At 41.9% G+C, this 23,563-nt stretch overlaps 1 protein-coding gene and 1 long non-coding RNA gene across 4 annotated transcripts in view; both read left to right on the top strand.

Annotated features, from left to right (window-relative positions):
* NSG2 (neuronal vesicle trafficking associated 2) overlaps positions 1–16,302 on the top strand; it is a 51,236-nt gene extending 34,934 nt beyond the window's left edge. For all 3 annotated transcript variants that reach the window (XM_083728329.1, XM_083728331.1, XM_083728330.1), the window contains exons 4-5: positions 11,058–11,168; positions 12,665–16,302. In XM_083728329.1, the coding sequence (XP_083584455.1) occupies positions 11,058–11,168; positions 12,665–12,856 (303 nt within the window). In that variant the 3' untranslated portion in view covers positions 12,857–16,302. The remainder of the gene's footprint in view (positions 1–11,057; positions 11,169–12,664) is intronic.
* Positions 4,847–10,421, top strand: LOC310839650. The gene is made up of 2 exons (XR_014561586.1): positions 4,847–5,407; positions 5,439–10,421. It is a non-coding gene; the product is annotated as an uncharacterized lncRNA (long non-coding RNA).
* Positions 16,303–23,563: the final 7,261 nt, after the last annotated feature.

The following is a 23,563-nucleotide window of genomic DNA, read 5'->3' on the forward strand; positions in this document are numbered from 1 at the left end:
CTAAATGTCAGAGGCACATGAACAACTGAAATGTTAAAATGTGATCTGAGGACAAAAAACCCCTCAACCTCGGAAAATTCATCTTGGATTCGTATAGTTGCTCCGTTGCTCCAAATAGTGACGTGGCAGGAAGAAGCAATCCATGTTTGGGTAATTTTATAATCTGTGCAATGTGTATAACATATATAATGAAAGCTGGGTGTAGAGTAATGGAAGAGTCAAGTCAAACATTTGTAAATTAGCAGTCATTCATTTTTGTGTTCCTGTTTTAGCTGATTCAGTGCTGTGAAGTCGCACTCCCAACTGTGTTCCAAATGGATCTTTTGATTTCATAGCTGCACTTTATTATTTTATTGGTGTCATATTTATTCTCATCCTACCTCGGCTGATTTGTCTTGCAATGCACACAATGAACTTGTGTTATCAATTGCACATACACACAAACAACCTGCAGATTCACCCTTGTTGCAAATATGAACCCCTTTCATGGCCGATGGTCAGAGTTGATGGAAGTTGTAGTCTAGCAACAGCTAGAGGACCATAGTTTCCCCACCCCTGTTTCTGAGGCATTCATGGGCAATGCCCCTATTCTCAATACTTGCTACCACACTTGTGGACCCCCCCCCCGAATCTGTGCAGCTGATCTGTGCTGAGGCAAAAGTTCAGTCTTCAAATTGAGCATGCTCTGCTCAGGCCTCCTACTTGTGAGAGTTGTGAACTGTATGTTTGAGGGCTCCCCTGTTTGATTTTTGCATAACATACTTAAATTTTATTTCATTTATGTGAGGAAGGAGGCACTGGTCTTTGAAAGTTTATGCCATGATTAATGTGTTGGTCTTTAGAAGGTGCCACCAGACACTTTGCTATAGGTCACCCTTGCTGACTGGATTGTGTTGACTGCTGATTATTTTCCCTTCATTTTATTACTATTATTTTGCAGCAGCAAAAGCTTAAAATGGACTCCCTTCAGTAATTAAATCTGAGATTCTGAGAGATTGAACAGTAATGCACCAGCCGCCAGATGTTGCACCTCATGAGCTTCCCTCGTGGCCACAGAGGATTCTAACTTCCCTAGACGTATCTTTGCTGAGCTGTAGTCACTGTTGCATCTAAAAAGGCTCCTTGCAGCTCTGAGGCTTCTGTTAATGCAAAATCCCAGATGTAGCCAGGGTGGCAAAGTGCCACATTGCACAAGCTGATGGGAAGTTATGAGATGTCACTAATGAAAGGTCAGCAGCAGGATGATATGCCCCTATGCAGTAATCCCATTAATTGAATCACCTGCTCAAATTAGTGATTTGAAAGGCAAGTCAGCTCCAATTTTTCTCAACACGCTCCCCCCCTTTCCTAATGATCTACTTTAAAAAAAAAAAAAAGATAAAGCTTTTCTGCACCTGGGCATTAATTGGGAACACTGGCAGGAAATTCTTAGCAGGAAAAACAACAGATGCTTTTGCAGATCCCAAAGACCAGAAACCCTGAATTTAGGGAGCAAACTGCATTGTTCACATATTGAGTTCAAACTACTCATCCGCTTGTATTAAATCTAAAGGATATGTAATATTCTTGTCAGCTACATGCATTGTAGACACTTTCCAGAGCCACAATAGCAGCTGTAATAATGACAACAAAAGACTTTCTGATATTATCTCCTACTAACAGTTATTAATATTTCTCCTGTTAATAGTTACTAACACTGCCACAAACATGACTGTGAGTAGCAGAAATAACCCTTTGATGCATGACAACAAGTCAGCTTCACAGAGATCCGGCATATTTGCATATTTCACAGCAAAAGTTACATGTCAGATGGACAGTGTCTAGCTCTGGTATCTGTTATGCTGAAACCCTTAAGCTTCCACTCAAAAGACAGGTAATGCAGGGCCGGCTCACCCATGAGGTGGGCTAAGACAGCTGCCTCAGGCACAGAAACCCAAGAGGGGGTGCCCCCATAGAGGCCCTGCCCACCTCTGCCACCAGTAGAGAGCTCGCAAGAGCTCCACAAGATCTTGTGGGATCTTGCTGGAACCTATTGTTGCTGCTGCTACTTTGTGGGAACCACCATGTGATCTGGGTAAGGGAGGCTTCGGGGGAGTGGTGATGGTAGGGTGTTTTGGGGTGACACTTTCCAGTTTTGCCTCAGGTGGTGAAACAGAACCCACCCTCTCTGATCAAATAGGTACTCTTTGGCCGTTTGCCTCACTCTGCCTAATGACAGGGCCGGTCCTATCCTCATCAGGCTGCCATGACTCTTGTGCTCAATTCTGCTTGCTTGTTTCTGTTCAGCCACTGTGAGAACAGGATGCTGGACTAGATGGGCCATTGGCCTGATCCAGCAGGCTCTTCTTTTGTTTGTATGTTCTTATAGCTGCCTTTTTGACTTTGCCAGCAATGGTGCCTCATCCAGCCTGCAAGCCACTCTCTGCTTTTCACTGTCCAGCTGCATTGTGGGAGTAGGAGATGAGACCCTGCAGGAAACAACTATGAGATGCTGCTGCTTTGTAGATATTCTCCTTGCCTCTTCCTAGTCTGTAGTGCTATGATGATAAAAGCATAGCCACTGCACCAGGCCTAATAATGATCTACCTGTTGCCTGCTCAGGAGGCATAGGATTGCAGTCTTATAGAATCGTAGAGTTGGAAGGGACCCCAAGGGTCATCTAGTCCAACCCCCTGCAATGCAGGAATCTCAGCTGAAACACCCATAACAGATGGAGTATTATTGGAGTAAATGAGCTCTTAGATCTGAACAGGGCTCCTAATTCACCACCACCCAAAATAAATGTTGAATTCTCTCCTCTCCCCATCCTCCATCCACACTAGGGGTGGAATAGGAATAGCTCAGGAATAGGAAAATCAAACCCATTTCTGCACTAAGAAATCAAATTTGCTAAGTAAGTTTAAAATGTGAAACTGTACCTGCACAGAATATTTTTGTGATGTAACCTGGCTGGCTAGATGTGTATGATTTATCTCCTGTATTTTTTCCTGTAAAGTATGGACCATGACCACCATCAAAGCATGGAATTGGGGGCAGGGAGAAACCAGTAGCTCGCTTAAGAAAATAATGTGCTCAGCAAAGAATATATGCAGCCATTCTGACACTGTCAACCTTCTCCTTCAAGCCCACAATACGAGAACAGATTGCAGGAAAGCAAATCCCATTCCATTTTTAAAAATGTGCTAAAACTCAAAATATTTTAGGCTACTTCCCCGCTTGAATGATGGGGAGCAATATTCCAGGCTGTTCAGTGACAAAGTGGGGGGGGGGAACCAAGCTGTTAACTTTAAGGACTTTAAAGCATCTACCTAGAAATCACATTTTAGGACTTCTTTGGTGCTTGCACAGGGAAATGGTAGTTTTTGTTTGTGCCTAGGACTTGGCAGTGCCGTACATCACATGGCTGCAGCTTGGCATTGCAAACATTTTATGACATCAAATCCATTAGGACTGAAACAGCCTCTAGAAATCATATTATGTGATGGAGATTGGCCAGTCTAATTGAGCCAGCTACTTATTGCCCAGGCAATTTAATGATTTGACAAATTGCTTGGAAACATGGTGTACTTGTTTGTTTTGTGCTTTCACTGTGCCCACGGGACAGCGGGGCAGGGGAATTAGCGGCAGAGATGTCACCTCAGCTGATAAGCTCTTTCTTAATTACAAAATGTTCAGAAGAAGTAGGGCAAGGGTGTCGTGGGATAGCTCCGTGGGAGGGAGAAAAGTTTTTTTGTAAAAGTGGGAGGGAAATGCTTCGGAGAATAAGAGCTTTATTTTACACATCGAGTGCTTGGCTTGCAACATATTTCAAGTCTGTCCTTAACGTTGAGCCTTTGAATTCTACCGATGACCAGTTTAGAAATCATCACAAGATGTAGGCTGCCATCTTGGCTGGGATTGGAAAAAACCATGGCTGCTAGTCATAATGGCTATATCTAACCTCCATTAGCAGAGGTGGTATGCCTTTGAATACCAGGTCTTGGGAAACATGAGTAGGAGGAGTGCTATTGTACTCAGGTCCTGCTTCTGGGCTTCCCATAATCCTCTGTGAGAACAGAATGTTGCCCTAGAGAGCCCTTTGGTCTGATCCTTCAGAGACCTTCTTATGTTCTTAACTTGCTAGCATAGCGTCAGAATTTCTCAATTTAATTTTTAAAAATATGATACAAAGAAAACGGAATACCAGAGAAGTTAAAGAGAGTTACCAAATGTCCAATATTAGATAAATAATGTACCATAATTCTTCCACTCCATCATACATGGATTATGCTTTATAAATTAAATAGTTTTCTTTCTTTCTTTCTTTTTTTACATTTTCATTTCTGTGAATAATAAATCATCATAAAACTTCTAGCACATTTTTCCCCCATATTTTGATACTTATTTTAAGCTTCCAGTACAGAATGAATTCATCACATTGTTCCAGATAATATTGTTTTGCAACCCACCCTTTCCAGATCAACTTAAAGTATGAAATCTTTTAGTACAGGCTATACCTAATTTCCCCACTCTAAATAATTGTATTGTCAGGAGTCAGAAAACAGAAAGGACTGGGATAGATACATGGCTATGTGGAAGGAAATAAGATCATTAGGAATAGAGAGTTAGTTCAAAAAGTTATTTAAGAAGCCATTTTTTAATTTTTAAGAATTAAAAACAGCTGTTCCAAAATAGCTAGAGCTAATTCATGCTCATTGCAAATCAAGCTCAAGTAAGATTTCCCATCTCTAAGTATTTATTGGGACAAGGGTGGAAGGATCTGCCACTTTAGTTTCTTGCATTTTCTCCAATCGTAAGTTCAGATTTCCACATTTTGCAGCAGGTTACAGTTTTTAAATAAAAATCCTCTTGAAAATTCACCAGCATTTTAGTACAAATTTCTCCTATTAAACATTTTCTTATATGTTGTTTTAAGACATACATTTTGCAAGCAACTTTGTCCAATAAATTGCATTTCTGTATGTTTTCACTAATATCTTCATTTTTATTCACACTCCCCCCTAATACATGCATTTTTGTAAATGTTGTTGGGCCAGAGAACTGCATTACAAAATTCAGGTAACTCTGAATTTTGAAGGCTAGCTGTGTGTTGGTTCACATATGGTTTCCGAAAGTGCAAATACAACAGTTTTGACCTTAAATATGTACTGAATAGAATGTCTCCTCGATTCCTAATTGGAACCCCTACCAGTAGCCATCAACAAAAGTGCCAATGGGATTTTCTGCACCCAGTATGCTGTATTTAGATTGAGCGCCCTGCTGCACTTGCCAAAGGAGACAAAAATTAGCATCCATTTTATGTCACTTGCAGAATTGTACCTTCTTTTACAGGTGGGGTGAAACACTCACAAAAATATCAGAGTAATGAGACAGACTATCAAAAGGTGGGAAACTCCCCATCGTTGTAGTTCCACATTACAAAGGATCATTGTGTTTAGTATCTGCCCTGCTCTCTACCCATGCCAACCCTAAACCATGTAAAGAACTCAAGCTTCCAGAGCTGTAGATGTGTTGCGTTACTGTAGGTCTTTCACCTACTGATTTTAGGCTCGATACCACACTCAGTGCAACATCAGGTGTAGAGGGGCTCAAAAGTGATCTAAGATTTACAGCAGTTCTGTTCAGATGTTCATGCTTGGATAAATTCAAGATTTAATTAGTCAGAAAGTAAGCCGTGTAGTCATTTGTGGTGGCTATTTATTAATACCTCATAATAACAACATTTTTTTCTTTTTCATTTTTGAGCTAAAACGATTCAAAATCCCCACTCAGCCAAGAAGCTCACTTGGTGCCCCTGAGCCAATCAGTGTCTCTTAGCCTAACCAAGCCTAGCCAAAGCCAGGAAAACAACCATGCCTTCCTCCCTCTCTTCCTTGCTTTGGTTGCTGCCATCCAACTCTGATGTTTCTTGCAGCAAAAAACAAAACAGAAAACAGTTTGCCAGCCCTGATATAAAAAGTACTCTAAATACATACAGTTTTGCAGTATAAATTGATTTCGCTCATCATTGTTTTGCTCACTTCCTGCTCACAACCAGCAGCAAAAACGACCTTACATTACTGTTGTGAATCTATAGAAGGAGGTATAAAATGGCTGTGAAAGGGGACTTAGTGTTTGTATTACAGGCATTAATTGTTGCTTTACTTAACCAGAATGATGCATCTTTGTAAAAGGACATATTTTGTTCTCTCTTTCTCCCTGCCACCTTGCCAAATTAGTACACCTCTGGGGCTTCAACCAATTTGGCCTGATTATTGTGTGCTTAAATGTGTAAGTCCCAACTGTATTCAACTGTGCTGACGCATGAGCCACTTTCTGCCCCTTCCTCACAAGAAAGCCTAGGCTGCTGCAATCTTGTACCCACTTACCTTGGAGTAAGCCCTATGAAGCACAAGGAAACTTACTTCTGAGTATCCTGTCTAGGAGAATCTGCGGAAGATAATTTATAGGTAACCACTGATCTCAAATGGAGATTACATACAACAACCAATTTATGCATGGCCAGTTGACGTGCAACACGCACATGCGCACATTGCAGTGACCCAGAAGTGGGTGGGAAAGGGGGAGGGATGGGGGAGGGGCATAATGGGCGGAGCTGGTTTATGTGTGCTCTGCTGTCTTGTGCAATGACCTGGAATGCAACCTCCCCCACAAATTGGGGGTTGCATGTACAAGGAGATAGAAGCCACTAGACAGAAAAGAACTGAAGGTGGGAGGGACATTCCTTTTGTTCAAACAGCTCAGCTGTCACTCACAACCTTGATTTCATTTATTGACTAAAAACACTGAAAGGCAGGAGCAGCTGGATCGTCTCACAGAAATCATGGGTGTATTCTGGTTAAGACAAGTGCCCAAAAGGAAGCCCATTGGTTTCTGATTGTTTCATATTCAAGTGCTAAAGTCAGGTTTCATGGAATGAGATAAAAGTCATCTTGCAAAGGAACACAGATTGGATATTATCAAATAGGAAAATATGGTAATTGGTAATTGGTTGTTTTAAAAGACACCTACTTGTTGTATGAATCAAGAAACTCGTAAAGGAGGTTTCTTTTGAGCTAGAATTCCACTAAAGTTGGTGTGGAACAATGCTTTGATCTAATGTAAAACAATAGGAATTAGACTGTCATGAAGAGGAAGTATCCTGGTTAGCAACATTATCAGGGCTACTTAGTTTAATAAATGTACAGGTCTCATAAGTCTACACCATGTATTCATATTTGTTTATTTAGGAGACTCATTTAAACTCCCAGGATGGTTCACAGGAATGAAATATAGCAAAAACAAATCTGGTGAAATACAGCCCATACCCCCAGAGAGCAGCATTATACAATATGCAAGCTAGAACCGTGTGTCACAGCAATCAAGGTTTTATACATAGCTGCAAGCCCATGACAACTGTTTTGGCAAAGAGAGTGATAAAATTAAGGCTGAGTACTTCCCCACCCCAACTGAAGAGACATGGAATGAGGGCATTAGTTTCCATAGTGATCCAGGGCAGCAATTAAGTACCATCTTTGATAAATCTTTGCTGATAGGGTAAGGGCAGTGTCTGCCTGCAAAGGATTCTGTCTATAATGTCTGTGAGTTTTATCTCCCGCCCTAATTTTTTATTTCTCTTTTGTGGGGATTTATATTGCTTTGAGATTTGCCAAGGTTCATACTCTTCTTTAAAAAACACACCCCAACCCTGAGTTTTATTAGGTAATTCAGCTGCCTGATCATGCAGAATCTGAATGCTAATGAAGTCTTGTATTTCCTTGAGTACCCAGAGAGCTGTAACTCACCCTTGTCACCTTCCAGGCCATGTTTTTCCCCCAAATTTTTCTCTCTGGTTTTAAATGGCTGCTGACATTTTAATCCTGATCAATTGTGTGTTGTGCATTTTTCAGGTATAATGCAATACCACAGAATATTTCTGTGGGTGTGTAGAAGATGGAAGAGAGTAACCAAGGATGGCCGGAGGGAGGGGAGGCTAAGAACAGGAGGGAAGAGGGAGGGTTTGAATCTGGGAGATAAAACTGGAGGTTCACAGACAGATACAACAGTAGTAGAGTCCCTAAAGAGAGTGTTTAAAGCCATAGTTATGGCAAGTGTTCTGTGCTGGTAGCCGTGGCGCTTCTATCAATAATCAAAAGCTGGTGTGCAGGAAGAGGAATGTTGGAGGAAGATGGAGCCTGGTGGGACAGAGAAGCAGGGACTGGAGGTTGGGATGCGCTAGTGAAGGAGGGAAGAATAGTAAACAAGTTGGGAGGGAAGAAAAACGTGGCTCAGTTTTGGAGGGTGTGTTAGGGACTCTTAGGGAGAGAGAAAAGCAATATTGTTGGTGGGGCAGGTTTTGGGGATGGATTGATAGGGGCAGGAGCTGTGGTCCTCAGCTGTTTGAAGCTTTGGCCATGGGATTTGTTGGCTGCCCTCTAGGCAATGCAACCTAACATTCCCTATGTTTGGATTGTACTGCATCCCACGACACTTCATTCCTTCTGCCACATTGACTGTCCTACAAGGTCATGCATTCTCCTTGATCAGTTCCCAGAACAATTCCTTTTACGCTCTTTCAGGGATCACTTTTCTTGTTTCCAGGTGCTGTAGTGCCCCAGATGCAACCTGGTAATGTTTAGCACAACCCAGTAATATTTCTAGTGCTGAATTGCACATTTTCTCCCTACATACTAGATGTCAGCTTGCTCATTTTATATGTGCTAAAGATTCAAGGAGTTCATAACTTCAAAATGTTAATAACTCTGACATTTCTCCTTGAATATTTGCCTGTTATTGTAACCCTTTCCAATTCAGCTTTCTATCCCAGCAACAACTCTGTATTTCATTGCTAATCTGCATTTTATGGCAGATTTATACATTCAGAAAAAGCATGCCATGCAGTCCTGCTGAGGGTGCACCACTTTGGAATGGAAATGGAGGGATCACATGAGTTAAGAGTCTTCCCTAATACAAATAATATCCCCCCTTTCTGTCAAAATGCCAGCCTGCCTCTTCTTCTGAGATGCTATTAGCTAGCATTGTGCAGGGAGGCTTTTACAAATTATTCTCAGACAACAATCTCCAGGGTAAACTGTAAGCATCTTGTAAATATGCTTTTATGCATTTGAATATGCTTTTGGTGTATTATTTTCACAAAGTGTCTCTCGACTCCCTAAATTTGAAAGGTCTTGTGTGGGTTAGACTTAGCCAATTCTCTGAGAGTTCCTATTCTTTTTGTGCTCTTGTGAATGCATATTTGGGCAACTGATACCTTGATTTATGGTGAAGGAGGGATGGTGCAAACGCACAAGCCAACAAGCTCATGACCACATTTCTCTGTGTTAGGGTTTGACTATCCCTGGGTAATGAAAAGTTCTGCTGCCTATACATTGTTGGACTACAACTCCCATCATCGCTGACCAGTGGCCACGCTGACTGGGGGTGATGAGAGTTGTAGTCCAACAAGATCTGGAGGGTTACTCATTGGCTATTCTTGGATTACATCATCTTTCACAGCTGGTCAGTCCTAGTGTCAGTTACTGCATTGGATTGTGATGGAATCGGGTCACATTGGCCAAATGGACGCCCCTCAGGAAGCACCACATGGTCCAAATTTGGTCTCAAAGGCATGCAGCGAGTGCAAAGACCTAAGGCAGCCGCTTTGATATTTATATTCCTCAGACTTGTTCAACCTTTCCCGGCAATAGCGTTAGACAGGTGCAGAGCGAAAGGATTCACTATTCTTAGATTGTTGTAGGTGGAAGGAACATAGTGACCCTTTACTCATCTCAACTCCCTGTTCTTAGCACAAAAATACATTCAGCCAAAGCAAGGTCTGCATGAGATGCTCCTGCTTATGTGAAAGGGCTCCATAAGAACAAGATAGGTTGTGTTTTTTTTAACCTAGTTCTGAAGCTACTAATAGTGGCCTGGGATTATGTGCTAAATTAAACAGCACAAAAATGAAGCGTTTAGTTCTGAATAACTCTTTATTCCTTTTTGTGTCTGCCAGTAGTCAAGCTCACCACAAACCCATCTGCCATCAACAGTCACTTGCTGCAAACTTGCTGCACAATTCAGAGCAGTGTTTATAACATTTAAAGCCCTAATGGTTTAGGACTATAGCTGCCAACGTTTTCACTTTTTTAAGGGAAATTCCCTTATTCCGAATAGGATTCCTCGCAAGAAAAGGGAAAAGTTAACAGCTATGTTTTAGGACCAGGGTATTTAAAGGACACACAAATGTGACTACTCATTAAGATTGCCTGGAGAAGTTTCCCCCCACATCCCTTCAGCATCTCTGACATTGGAGATGAACTCCCTGCCAAGGGAGGGGCTCCTTGCTCCCACTCCCAATGATCTTCCATAACCAAAAAGCCTGACCATGTCTTTTTTAAATGCTGCAATGTTTTACTCTTTTAAATGCTGCAAGCCACCACAAATCTTAAAAAACACACCAAATAAAACGGGAAGGTGGAGTGTCAATATTCTGAGAGGGAGGAAAAGAAAAACACCCTCACCGAATTCCAGGGAAAGTCTCCTTTGGCTAAATCTAAAAACACATCATAATTGTGCTTGGTCTGCAACAGAAGACGTAAAAGGAGGTGGTGAAGGCTTACAAGATGCACTTGGCTGCTTTTGAATGAAGCGTGCATTGTTTCTTCCTTCTCACAATGCCACTAACAGTTACACGCTTGGTAGCACACAGGTTCTTACCATCAAGTGCCAAACAAGGCAAAATCTTCAGAATACTTTTCCAGTGTGAAACCAGCAGAAGTCAAAGGAGATGCAGCAGCAATTTTTGGTTTATAGTAAGAAAGCAAGGTGGGAGAAGGACAAACCCAGGCTTTATAGACAATGCATAGAGAAAAATGCACATCATCAGGGCCTTAATTTAGAGGGGAAATCGACATAAAAACCTGGGGATATTGGATGTGGTATTCATTTAATTTCCATGCTTAGTTAAGCACTGCAAAGTGTGATAAAGACTGCAGTCTATTAGGCTGATTGTTAATATAAGTCATTTAACTGTGAGATGCTGCATATGTCAGTAGACTAATATTAGCCCTCTTTTGCAGGTCACTATTCTCATCAGTCTGGCTCTTGCGTTCCTCGCCTGCATAGTGTTTCTTGTGGTATACAAAGCTTTTACCTACGACCACAGTTGCCCAGATGGATTTGTTTATAAGGTAAGAAGTCTGAGATGGATGAACTGTCTCTGCTAATGGCAGAATCTAATTCACGGCATGGCTACAATTTAGTCCTGCATTTTCACATCAGGATCAAAGACATCATTTGTCAACAACATGCTGAAAAGCAGTTCGTGATTTAGGAAATAGGGGTTGGTAGCACCCTCTGCCAACCACAATTATTTTGAACTTGACAGGTTTAGATCTGCATGAAGCCAACCCCACATATTTCTAAATGAGCTCACATAAACTGGCCTTTAGAGTTCGCTCACTATGAAGATTAGCCACTGAACATTTTGGGATAGAGACTGTGTGCAGTGCATTTTAGAGGTTTGGTGGCAACTCTCTGTAGATGCTGGATGTGTGCCCTTGGGGAGAAACGTGTGCTTATTCTAGCAGGATATTTTTCTTGAGCGTTGAGGCAACATAGGATATAGAAAACAAAAGGTGGTGGTTACCATGCCAGTCCTTTAAAATGAGAGGGATTTAGTAGGAAGAGGTGATTTATTTTGCTGGATCAACTTGTGGATGAGGTAAGCTGGAAGAGCAAATTTCAAAGTCTCATCATAACTGGGAGTGGGGGAGGGATGAGGGAGGGAGGTTGGGGAAGGTTAAGTATGGAGAGGTGTGAAATGAACACCTGCCACCCAGTGAGTTGTCTGGTTGACTGGAGATCTGAACCTGTTTTCCACATCCTAACAAGACAATCTGGCACACATTATATTTTATTCTAGAATCAATGGAGACTGTGTACACTACTTGCTTTTTCTATGCAGTCCATGCAGAATCAGATCTGTTGCTTTTGGGGGGTGGGGGGCTGATTTCATTGTGAAAATAAAGGCTCAGCTCAGCTGGTTAGAGCATGGTGTTGATAATGCCAAGGTTGCAGGTTCGATCCCCATGTGGGACAGCTGCAAATTCCTTGATTGCAGGGGGTTGGACTAGATGATCCTCAGAGTCCCGGCCAACTCTATGATCTATTGATTTGAGATTGATTCTGCATTACCCCGCAGTGTGTCCATTTGAAAACAGATGTAGGTGGTCCTGGCAATGGAGGGTATAGCCACACCTTTCCAACGATGTTGTCGGTGGGCGTTTACCAAGATTTCAATCACCATGTCTTTATTCACTTGGGACATGTGAAGGGAGTAAAAGGCATGGATAACCTAATTGAGGGGAGGTTTTCAAACATGTAGCAAGTCACCACCCACCCACCCTTGTGGATGTCAGGATCTAGAATCAATCTCGATTGAAAGCATCATGTTGAGGATGAGCATGAACAATTCAGGACATGAAAAACTTCACTTTTTGTGCTACAAACGGGTTAGTGTGCGCAGCCTCTGTCCCATGCCCTGATACTGAATATATTGGGAGGGAGGGAAATGTTCAGAATTTCCTGGATCAATGCAGGATGAATAATGTTTTTTTTTTTAAAAAAAAAGTTTCTGTAAATGAGATGGCTACTTACTGGTCATGCTTCTCTTCCTTCCCTTCAGCATAAGAGGTGCATTCCAGCCTCCCTGGATGCTTACTATTCCGCTCAGGATTCCAACTCCAGGGGCAGATTCTACACCGTCATCAGCCACTACAGCATGGCCAAGCAAACCAGCTCACGGTCCGTCTCTCCCTGGCTTTCCTCCGGATCGGTAAATCACGAAGCCAAGGCCGCCAAGACAGAAGGCCATTAAAGCCAGCTGGTGGCCTAGGGATGGAGGGGAATGGGGAAGAACAACATCATGTCTCTAAAGCATTGCTTTAGAGCTAGTTCAGCGAGGGCACTGGGCAATCAGTGCAGCAAGAATAAAGCAACTCCAAGTGCAGGTGTCATCTTAATGGATATTTCTCTCTCTCTCTTCTCTCTCTCTCACTCTTTCACTCTTTCTCTCTCCCCCCCTCCTTTGGTGCATTGTTCTCGTTGATTTGTAACTAAGTCAAAATCCTGTACAAAGGCATGTTAGGTGTTGACTATATCTTAACAATGTACAAATATTTTTAAAATCATTGCTTAAGATTTGTTAGAAAAATGAAAAAAATAATGAAAAAACACACAAACAAAAGCAAATCCAGAGGACATTTGCGAGGAAGTAGAAGAAATCACAAGCAGAGTTTCTCAGGCCTTTCTTGCCGGCCCCCAAAGGGAAAACAGCAACAACACACAATACTGTGGAATTTGTCTGTCAGATTAAAAGGGAAACTTATGTTGATGGAGGGACACAATAGAATGTTACACTAGGCTGGGCAAAAGGGCATGAGCTCTAGCCCAACTTAGGGCTTTACAGATCTGATCTATAAAATGAAGATGGATGTGGAAGTGCTTGATACAAGGTAACTCGTGCGTTCATTGGAGTCCCCTGCATGTGCAATGACCTGGTGGATCATGGCTACCATTTCTTTGGTTTCTCTCTCAGAGGGAAATACTGAGGAAGGGCCATAGCACAGTGGCAAAGCATTTACTCTGGATGCATAAAATCCCAGGTTTAATCCCCAGCATCTCCAGATAGGGCTGGAAATGTCCCCTGCCTGAAACCCTGGAAAGCCACTGCCAGTCAGTGTAGACGGTCCAGAACTAGATGGATTAGTTGTCTGACTCAGTAAAAAGAGACTCCTTATGTTTGTGCCAATTCACATGTCTATATTGACTAACAAACTGAGTTTAAAACGTTCACCCCCACCCCCCACCAGGTAAATGCCCCAAAAGGGCAGGCCACAGTTGAGCTGGTCTGATGGCAACCTTCTTGCTTTCTAAAATACCTGTCCTATTAGATGTCGGAAAAGCTGAAACAGGAATATCTGAAATGACCTCTTTCTGCTTCAGAGGCCACAGGAGGATTGATTCTCCAGTGCAGTGAGCAGTATTTTGAGGAAGATAAGCTCCTGAAATTAGCTTATTCTGTAGATAATTAGTAGCTTACAAGAAAGATTCTATGAACACAATCCAGAGGTGAGCGCCTCTCAGACTTGCAAACCTAAATGGGTTTTTTTCCTACTCTTTCTGCTTCAGCTGTTCCTCACCTCATTCAACCTCCAATTGTCTTATTTTTCAGACAAAGTGATTTTTTTATATACCCCCCCCCCCAATAATCTGCATGTTACTTGGAGCTGTTGTGGAAAGAACAGGCAGACAAACCCCTTGTGTACCATATGCATGTTTTTCCTTGCTGGATCATAGCTAGATTCCTTAGGATGATACATTTTAATCCCTCTAGATTCATATTTTTCACCATGAGCTATGAAGCCCAAAGCTAAATACTCAACTATTACCATGCAGATGGCAAAGAGACATGGGGCCACTTTGCATCTACCATTCCCCATTCACAAAGAAATAGTCTAATTCCTGTAAAAGTCGGGGTGGGGTGAAGCTGAGCCTGGATAGCTCAGTTGGTTAGAGCCTGGTGCTGATAATTCCAAGGTTGCAGGTTTGATCCCCACATGGGGCAGCTGTAGATTCCTGCATCGCAGGGGGTTGGAGCAGATGATCTTCAGGGTCCCTTCCAACAATTCTATAAGTCTATAAGTGTTTATTTTGCCAAGACTACTTGGCTACTGCATCTAGGCATCTGGTTTATACTGGGTCAGAGCACTGGTCCATCTAGCCCAATGCTCTGACTGGTAGCAGCTTTCTGGGATTTCAGGCAGAAAGAGAGCAAGCGAGCTCTTTCACATCATCTGCTACCTGATCCTGTACTTGGAGATGTTAGGGAATGAACCCAGGACCTCTTGCATGCAGATGATGTGTGCTACCACTGAGCTATGGCCTCACCATTTTCCTGCATAAAAGCCAACCTTTAATTGGTAAGACCTCAGGAAATGGTGTTAATTTCCCATAAACAAGTCTTGTCATTGGTGGGACGGAGACAAGTATATTTTGACCGCATCAAGAAGAGTGGATTCCATGCCAGTCTCCGTCACCAGCTGACTGCACAAAACCACCTCGTTGTGAAAACAAAGTACTTGTGTGAATTGACCCTTAAGCCCAGTATGCTTTACATGGTTTGGAGCAGGGGTGCTGGTTCCTTGGAGTGGATAGTGGTCATCAGGGCAGGGTACGGCAGCATTTCTGGCTTCCTAGTGTGGAGGTTGCTGCTGGTAACGGAGAGGGTTGAGGCAGCTGGGAGGTTGGCATGGTGTGGATGTAGCAGCAGGAACATCTCATCTCTGCTGCTGAACCCACAATCACACTCGACTTCACTGACACCTCCCCTCTCGGTTAGCAGCAGTGGTCTCCTCGTTGGGAAGCCTGCTGGGCAAAGCTGTCCCCTGCCACTGGCTGCTCCTGCTTGCATTATCAATTAAACGTCAAGGCTTACTAGCACCACCATAGATGCCCAGATCATATGGGCACTTCCATGCAATTTGAGGCCAGTGCAGGAAGTCCCAGGGCATAGTTTGAGGGCATGTAATACAACCTCCTTGTTAAAGCTAAGCAGGTCTGGGTCTGGTCAGTGCCTGAATGGGAAACTGCCTGGGAACTCCATGTACACTGTCTTATGATGGATCACGGAGGGAAAGCAGGTTATAAACATACTGAAGAAATATTATAACTTCTTTGAGTGAATGATCATTCAATTAGATGTGCTGGAATTTGCTTGGGAGTGGTCAGCGGGAGCAACATTTCCATGATTATGCCCAAAGTGAACCAAATTAAAAGGAAAACTAAGCAAAGTGAAATTGAATCAAACCCAATCAAAGTGTTATACTGACTGCAAGTGAGAGTCCTAAAAAATGAACTTGGAAGTCAGATATCTTATTTAAGTCAAATATGTATATTTTGTTTGCCAAAAAAAAAAAAAAGTCCATTGAGTTGGAGCTGGAGTACAAAAGGAGTTATGATAAATGGTTGTATAATGTAGCCAAAACTGTAGTGCCAAATCTCATTGTCTGACTTTTTATCCTTATCTCTCTACCCCCTTCCTGCTTCATACTTCACCTGTAAATCCATTTCTCACCTGAAATGTACAAATCCATGGGGAGGAGGGGTTAAGCCCCCAACAACAATGCCCAGAACAACTACTGGACAATTTATAATTTTGTGGTGTATTGTATGTCAGTAGGTAGAAGAGACTGAAGTATTTTTGGTGTAGTTCTTGACCTTTTCTGACAGGACAAATAAAGCTAGATGTGTCTGAGAGTCTCAGCTACTATGGTACGGTTATTTTTATTTTCTTCACTTAAAAGATGGGGGAGGCAAATAAAATGTGGGTGAATTAGTGTGCTTGGAACTGCAAAGCATTGATTGCTCACATTTGCCTTCTCTCTCTCTCTCTCTCTCTCTTTCAAAACATGATGGGCTGGCATAGGGATGTAGGAAGCTGCCTTATATTGAAGATTCAGTAGGATTCTTTCCTTGCCCTACCGGGAGATGCCAGAGATTAGACCTGGGACATTCTGCATGCAAAACATGTATTGTCCCACTGAGCTATGGGATTCATGAGCAAACATGCATAGAGTAGTACTGCACATTGCAGCAACCAAATGTAACTGAGTCCACAATTATTACTCATCTAGCATGAACCCAGTGGCACTTGTGCCCAGGAGATTTGCTGCCTCTGCTCAATGCATAGGCCAGCCCATTGTCAAGTAATATGTTGTGAACCACCCTGTAATACTTGGATGTAGAGCAGTATACAAATTGGGGGGGGGGAGTTGTCACACCATGATGTGACCTTTTCAGTTGACAGCTAGGATTATTTACTGCATCAGGCTGCCTGCTGGTCCTGAAACCTTTCTTTCCTCTGACATGCAAAATAAGAAGGGCTGCATTCATAAGAAATCATTGCCTTGTGAAACTGATAAGCTTCAATTACTTTATAGCGTCAGAAGTGAATGCCAGAATGGACCTTAGTACAAAAGGTCAGTTGCAAAAAGATATCACAGTCTTGCCACAATCTTATCAGTGTTGCTGCTTAATTCCAGGATGATTAACAGACATTTAGAACCAAGCTAAAAGTCTGCAGTGCAAGGCAGTTCTGCTTGATGAGTCATCGGCAATGATTGAGAGATGATAAAATTGTCCCTTTGAATCAAACAATCATGTCATGAAAACAGAGTTATATAAACCAAAGAAGTTAGGTTTCAAAATTAAGCATAGTGACAAGGTCTGTGGCGAAACTCTTTCAACTTTCATAGAGGAGATTACTTCTTCAGAACTCTAGAATGATAGAGCTTTAATTTCCCTAGAGATCCAGTAGAATTGACCTAAGGTGGCTGCAGGCTTTAAAAAAAGTCTGCCCTCTGGTGACATGAAGGACTCAAAAAATGGAAGAAGGAAACTAAAACCCATCAACAGGTGCAAATGACTGGGCTGTTTGTCCAGCTGTGCCACTCTGCTCACAGAAGGCTTTTCAATCTCATGGAGGCATCTCTGAAAGGAAGGCAGAAGGAGGCCATTTCTGTTGAATTTATTCCAGAAGAACACTTTATGGGAGACAGTACAGAGAAATGGTGGAATTTGTGAAAATCACACACTGTCTTCCATTTGCGGAAGTCCCTGCTGGAGCAAAGAGCTCCATGAGTGGAAGAACACATTTGAGCACACTTCTGATTATGGAAAGTTAGAAGGTGAGGCTGCAGCTCCATTAATGATTTTGCAGGCAAAGGACAATAGATCGGAATAGGTGTCATGTTTAAGGTATGGAGGAGAAATATAGCTGCTTTGAAGAGTACAGTGAATCACCTGTGTGGAAACTAATCAGCCTGTTTGAATGTGGTTGTCATGGAAGCTAGTGTGGGAAACAATCTTTCTGAAACTGAATTGCTGTGTGAATCAACTTTTATAAAGGCTGCTTAGGGCAGAACTATGAGGGGAAGGACTACAGCTCAATGGCAAAGTGCAATGTGAAATTGGCCCCTCAAAAGACAAAGAACAGGTGCCCTCAAGGAGGTGCAGAAGGCCTTATTGCAAAGCAGGGATGGGGAGCCTGCGGCTATTCAGAGGGTGCTGGGCTGCATCAGCTGAACGTACCTCCCAAATAAGGATGCGTCAGATGTCAGCTAACTGATACCTGACTGCCAACAAGTGTTCAGTCTGTGTCTAAAGTTTCTCATATCCCAATGAAAAATATCCCATTCTCATATCCCAGACAAAAGAACATCAAAAAGCATTCTTTGTTATTCTCTGTTTGAAATTCCTTTTAAAATGTAGAACAGCCAACCGTAAGAGAATAGCTTATCTTGCCAAAATTGATACAATATAACAGTTACCTTACCAGTTGCTCAATGAAAGTACCGTATTTTTTGCTCTATAACACGCACCCGACCATAACACGCACGTAGTTTTTAGAGGAGGAAAATCCATAGGCATGCCACCCATAGGCATTCCCTCCACAACACGCACAGACATTTCCCCTTCCTTTCTAGGAGGAAAAAAGTGAGTGTTATGGTGCAAAAAATACGGTATAATGTGAACACTTTCCAAAAGGAAAATTCTGATTTGCAAATAATACATGGACGACAATGTAAATGTGTGTTAGAAATGGAGTTTTGTAAGGTTTTCCCCTCCCTAACCCCACTGCAGAATAAATAGGTGGAGGAGGACTGCTTCTAATTTTCATTCTGCTTCATATTTTTATGGACTCCACTTCCCCAGCCACCAGCAGAAAGTCTCTGTGGCTCAGTGGTGTCTCTCTATGACATTATTAAAAGGGAACATTTTTCTATTTTCAGCAACACTTGGGATTCTATAAGTGCCACACTTTTGACTTTCATATTGAGTATTCATAATAACTTGACAAAAAAGAAATTGAGACCGTGGAGGGACCCAGACCCTTGAAATAACTGATATTGCTGTCAGGGGCTGTTTCTGTGATAGGTCATGCCCATTTAAAATGTAGAATAATTGGGATCCCTTGACTCAAAGCAGTACTGGCTGAATTTCTCAGCATCTAATTTCTCTGCAACTGCCAGGGCAGCCTGTTCTTCATTGGGTGGTCCTGGATAAATACTGCAGAATGATGGAACCTTTAACACATCTCTCTCTCTCTCTCTCTCTCTCTCTCTCTCTCTCTCTCACACACACACACACACACCCCACACACCCTCTTGCATTGTCATTATTTCCCCAAATAATAGAACCAAGCACATGCCTCATTATAGCAAGAGCTTTTTTGTCTCCAAGGTAAGTGAAGAATTCTAATTTGGCTTCTGGAGTTAGGAATGGTTGTACCCACCCCATTGCCAAGTGCCAAAGACATTGCATCTTCCTCCCTCCTCCTGGGAAATATTTATTTATTTATTTGTTTCGTAAGTTTTATATAGCACTTATTAGAATAGAAGACCTAACAGTGGTTTACAATACACAACCCGCCAAAATAATTAAAAATATCAACATATCAAGTGATGTTTTAAAGAGTTGTTTAAATAAAAAAACACAACCAGCAATTATAAAACACCTATGCTTATTACTATCATGTATCAAGATGACAGGTTAAAGTTACGTGCCTGGCTGGAATAAAGCCATTTTTTGCAGGTGCCACAAACAATTGTTTAGTATCATTGGTCAGGAACAAGAACTTTGTTGTCTCTTTTAAACTAGAACAGAACAGCAACAGGAAATTTCTGACCTTGTGCTTCCTAGTACCTAAACTACAGAATGGCACTATCCATGCAGCTGCCATGCAATGAAATGGTCAACTGGCAGGCGAACCCTATCTTCATTGAAGGCTTCCCGTCTATCTTCTCATATAGCATATTGTATGAATGTTGTAAAAAGGGGAAATCTGATTTATGACCCAACCTCATACCCTTTAATGCAATGCTACAAATGGAGCTTGGGCAGTAAATTTTGGGTGTAACATTCTTCCTTATATTCCTGGAATCACTTCTCTGCAGTGGGTGGTAGTGATGATTATAAATATAAATATAAATTTCATGTGGTGTTAATGTCTTCACCAAAGCACCACATATTCTTGCAATCACAGACACCATGTGGACAGTTTTGAACTGGTGTAGCAGATAAACCAGTCTACTTGACTCCTGGGCATTAAAAATAAATTCAAGCTCCCCCTCAATGTGAGACACAAATCCAAAATAGCAGCATATGCAAAAATGCAATATGGAGGAGTACATTGTCATTGGAGGCTCAGGTTACTAGGAGTGCCTATATCAGGCTCTGGGTGGTTTGCCAGCTCTGGCACCTTTTGGACAGAGATGACTTGGTCATTTAGTCTAGGCTAGGGTAACTTTCAGGCTGGATTATTGCAATACAGTTTAAATGGAACTGCCCTTGAAGATCACTCAGAAACGTCAACTTATCCGAAATGCAGAAGGCTGGGGTTCAGTTTAGAGCCCACATAACACCTGATTTTAAACAGATGCATTGGTTACCAATATATATATATATATATATATATATATATATATATATATATACTGGTATAACTATATATATATATATATAATGGTAATATATATATATACTGGTATAACTCTCTCTCTCTGCTCTCTCTGTAGAGAGAGAGAGAACTGTGTGAACTGATTTTGTATTTTTAAATTGCTGTTACTCATCCTGGGACCTTATTGGTGAAGGGTGGGTAAGAAATCAAATCAAATTCATTCATTCATTCATATATTTCCCTCCTCTACTGAATGAGCCCAATCCCCTGTCTTTTCTGTAGCAAGCAGAACCTTGGAGGCAATGGATTTGTAATCCTTAAACATTTGCATTTAGAAAGGCAAAGAAGAGGCTGTACAAGACTGTTGCCAAGTACAGAGAGCAAACCCTGATGTGAGCCCTAAAAAAAATGAGAACTTGTTACAACTGAGCGGAACCTCAAGCAGTGAAGGCAAATGATAATACGAAAGCAGATAACTCGGTCTACTCTTGTGGCTTCCTCTTTCCACTATTACTCAACTCTGTCAAGAGTATGCAGAATGTAATTAACTGTAACAATTTGGCTGTGTTTATGAAAATAAATAAAAAACCAGGGAGCAGCTCAGATAGAGTAGATTGCTAATTGGTTCTGAGTTGCAGGGAATTGGTTTGGACAATGCAATGCAACCTGCATGAAAATGCAGGTCCTTCAGGGTTGGTCCTCACCCTCTGCCCTAAAACATCAAACTCCACTTCTCCTGCTTCACAATTGGAATCAGAAGGGAAATCTAAACCAACTTATTTGTGGTGGTGGTGTTTTTAAATTGATTTGTACTGATGTGTTGGGAAATCAGTCAAAGCAACTGACAAATGACCCCTTGGTTTGATATAGATTCAGCACAGAATCAAATTGATTACAGGCATATGTTTTGCTAGCAGTTTCTACCTAATTAGAAATCTTTAAAGCAGAAAAAACTCCTTTGTAGACTGTAGCCCTGTTCAAGGGTTATACCATGGGGTGTGGAAATGACATGAGAAGAGGGAAACCAGGGTCACACATGCACACAGCACTGCCAACTTGCCCCTGCTATTGAGGGGGCTCAATTTACAACAGCATTTTTTCCCTGCTATGGTACCACTGGGAGTCAGCGAATGATCTAAAAAATTCAGTTTGAGTTCTCTTCAGTGCGCTTCCTAAAAAAGCCCTAGATTCAGTGTGTACTAAAAAAGAGATCATTATAATAGAGATGAAATGCTCCTGTGCTTCCCCTCAGAAGGAATGTCTTCATTTTCCTCACTAGCAGCCATTTTGCTTGCTTTGCAGGGAAACTCTTTCCCCCCACTTTAAATGGAACAGCCACACAGACGTCGTCCCCCTTTTTGATGCTGAGATGTATAGAGAAACAAGAGACAAAAGGCTTAGGATATGTGGGGGGGGGGCAGTGAGGGAAGCCCCCACTACTAAAGATTTGCTTTGTGTTATTCGCTGTAAGAGATTTTCCTAGCAGGTGACTCTCCATGGAAACTTGAGTTTGCTAAGCTGATGGCTAGGCCTAGAAAATTGTGAGAGGAGGAGGAAACCTTCTCTCCAAGCTGCTTCTTGCATGATGACTGAGGTAAACAAATGTGCTACCTTGAGAGAAAATCATTGCAACAGTCCTGCAAATGTGCATATGGTAGTGCATATATAGTGCTGAAACAACATGTCCCTGCTCCCTTAGCCATCCTGACACCCAGGATGTGATGTTATGGGGGACTTTTCCAGACCCCTCAAGTGTCCTGAATTTACATAAGCTGCCATGGCTTCTGAACACATTCCGGGATGCCCCAATTTCCCCAGAATCTGCTCCAGGCCGCGCTGTGTTTACTGATGCGGTGCAGACTGGGGTGACCTTCCCAGGGCCACTCTAGGACTTGCGCCGTCTCTAGTTGTTCTGGGCAGTGCTTTTTTTCTGGGGTGCTCAAGTGTACACAGTACAGACACCTTTTTTCCTGTGAGAAAATCACTGGTTCAAAATGTGGCACTTACTGTAACAACTTCATGGTGAGTACCAGCACCATTTTTTCTAGAAGAACAGCACTGGTTGTGGGGATTAAATGAACCCTGAATGCCACCTAGAACTCATTGGATGAAATTATGGGATATAAATGTAGTAGTGGCAGTAATACCCTGTGCAGCTGAGTCTCCACCCCTGAGTTATTAATATACATTGTTAATTGAGAACACACCTTTGAAATGATATTTCAAACAATGAATTGCTTTTGCTCAATTCCACTACTTGTTTATTGCATTGTTTCCACTCTTCATTTTTCCTACTCTGCGGTTAAAATGTAGTGGTTGTGATGTCATATAAGCCAACAGGCTGCCCAGTGCTGCTATGTTATTTTCTTGAACTTGACAGAACTTTCAGTTGCTTGTAGTAATTCTAAGAAGTGTCTGGAAAATGCGAGAGAAGTCACTAAGGGTACTGAAGGAAGTGAGAAGTCAGACCAAGGAAGCAGTGAAATGAGAGTTGAGCCAGGATTGCAGTTGGATAGTGTTCTGACATTGACTGTGTTTGTTTTATTTGTGTGTTATTCCAAAACATGTCTTAGTGAATATTTATAAACCCCGTTCCACTGAAAGTATAATACAAAACAATATTATGTGCCATGAAGTGAAAAGGAGAAAATTAATTAGAAACAAAAAGTGTTGTTTAATAATGTAATAGAAAAACAAAGGTGACGCAAGTTACTAATTAACACATTATTATGCATTTAGCTCTGTTGTATTTTCGAACATAGTCATGTTTATTCAAGTGAATTAATAGGGCCCCCAAATGAGCTGTGCACAGGGTTCTGTGGACCATAAATCCACCACTGGGTCAGTCTAGAGATGGGTCTGTGCCATGTCTTAAGATTGTTGCCTAAATGGCTGGCTGCGAGCAGTTGCTGACACTTAGCCATTTAAGATATAAAAATCTGTGACTGTCTTATTCCCTTAATGCAAAGTACATAATAGGAACCAACATGGCCGCAGTTATAAATCAGCAGCGAGAGAGGGGAGTGAGTGGTGAAATATCAAGATGAGGATGGAGTTCTAAAAGAG

The sequence above is a fragment of the Podarcis gaigeae genome (genome assembly GCF_964106915.1).
Source record: "Podarcis gaigeae genome assembly, chromosome: 2".
Lineage (NCBI taxonomy): Eukaryota > Metazoa > Chordata > Lepidosauria > Squamata > Lacertidae > Podarcis > Podarcis gaigeae.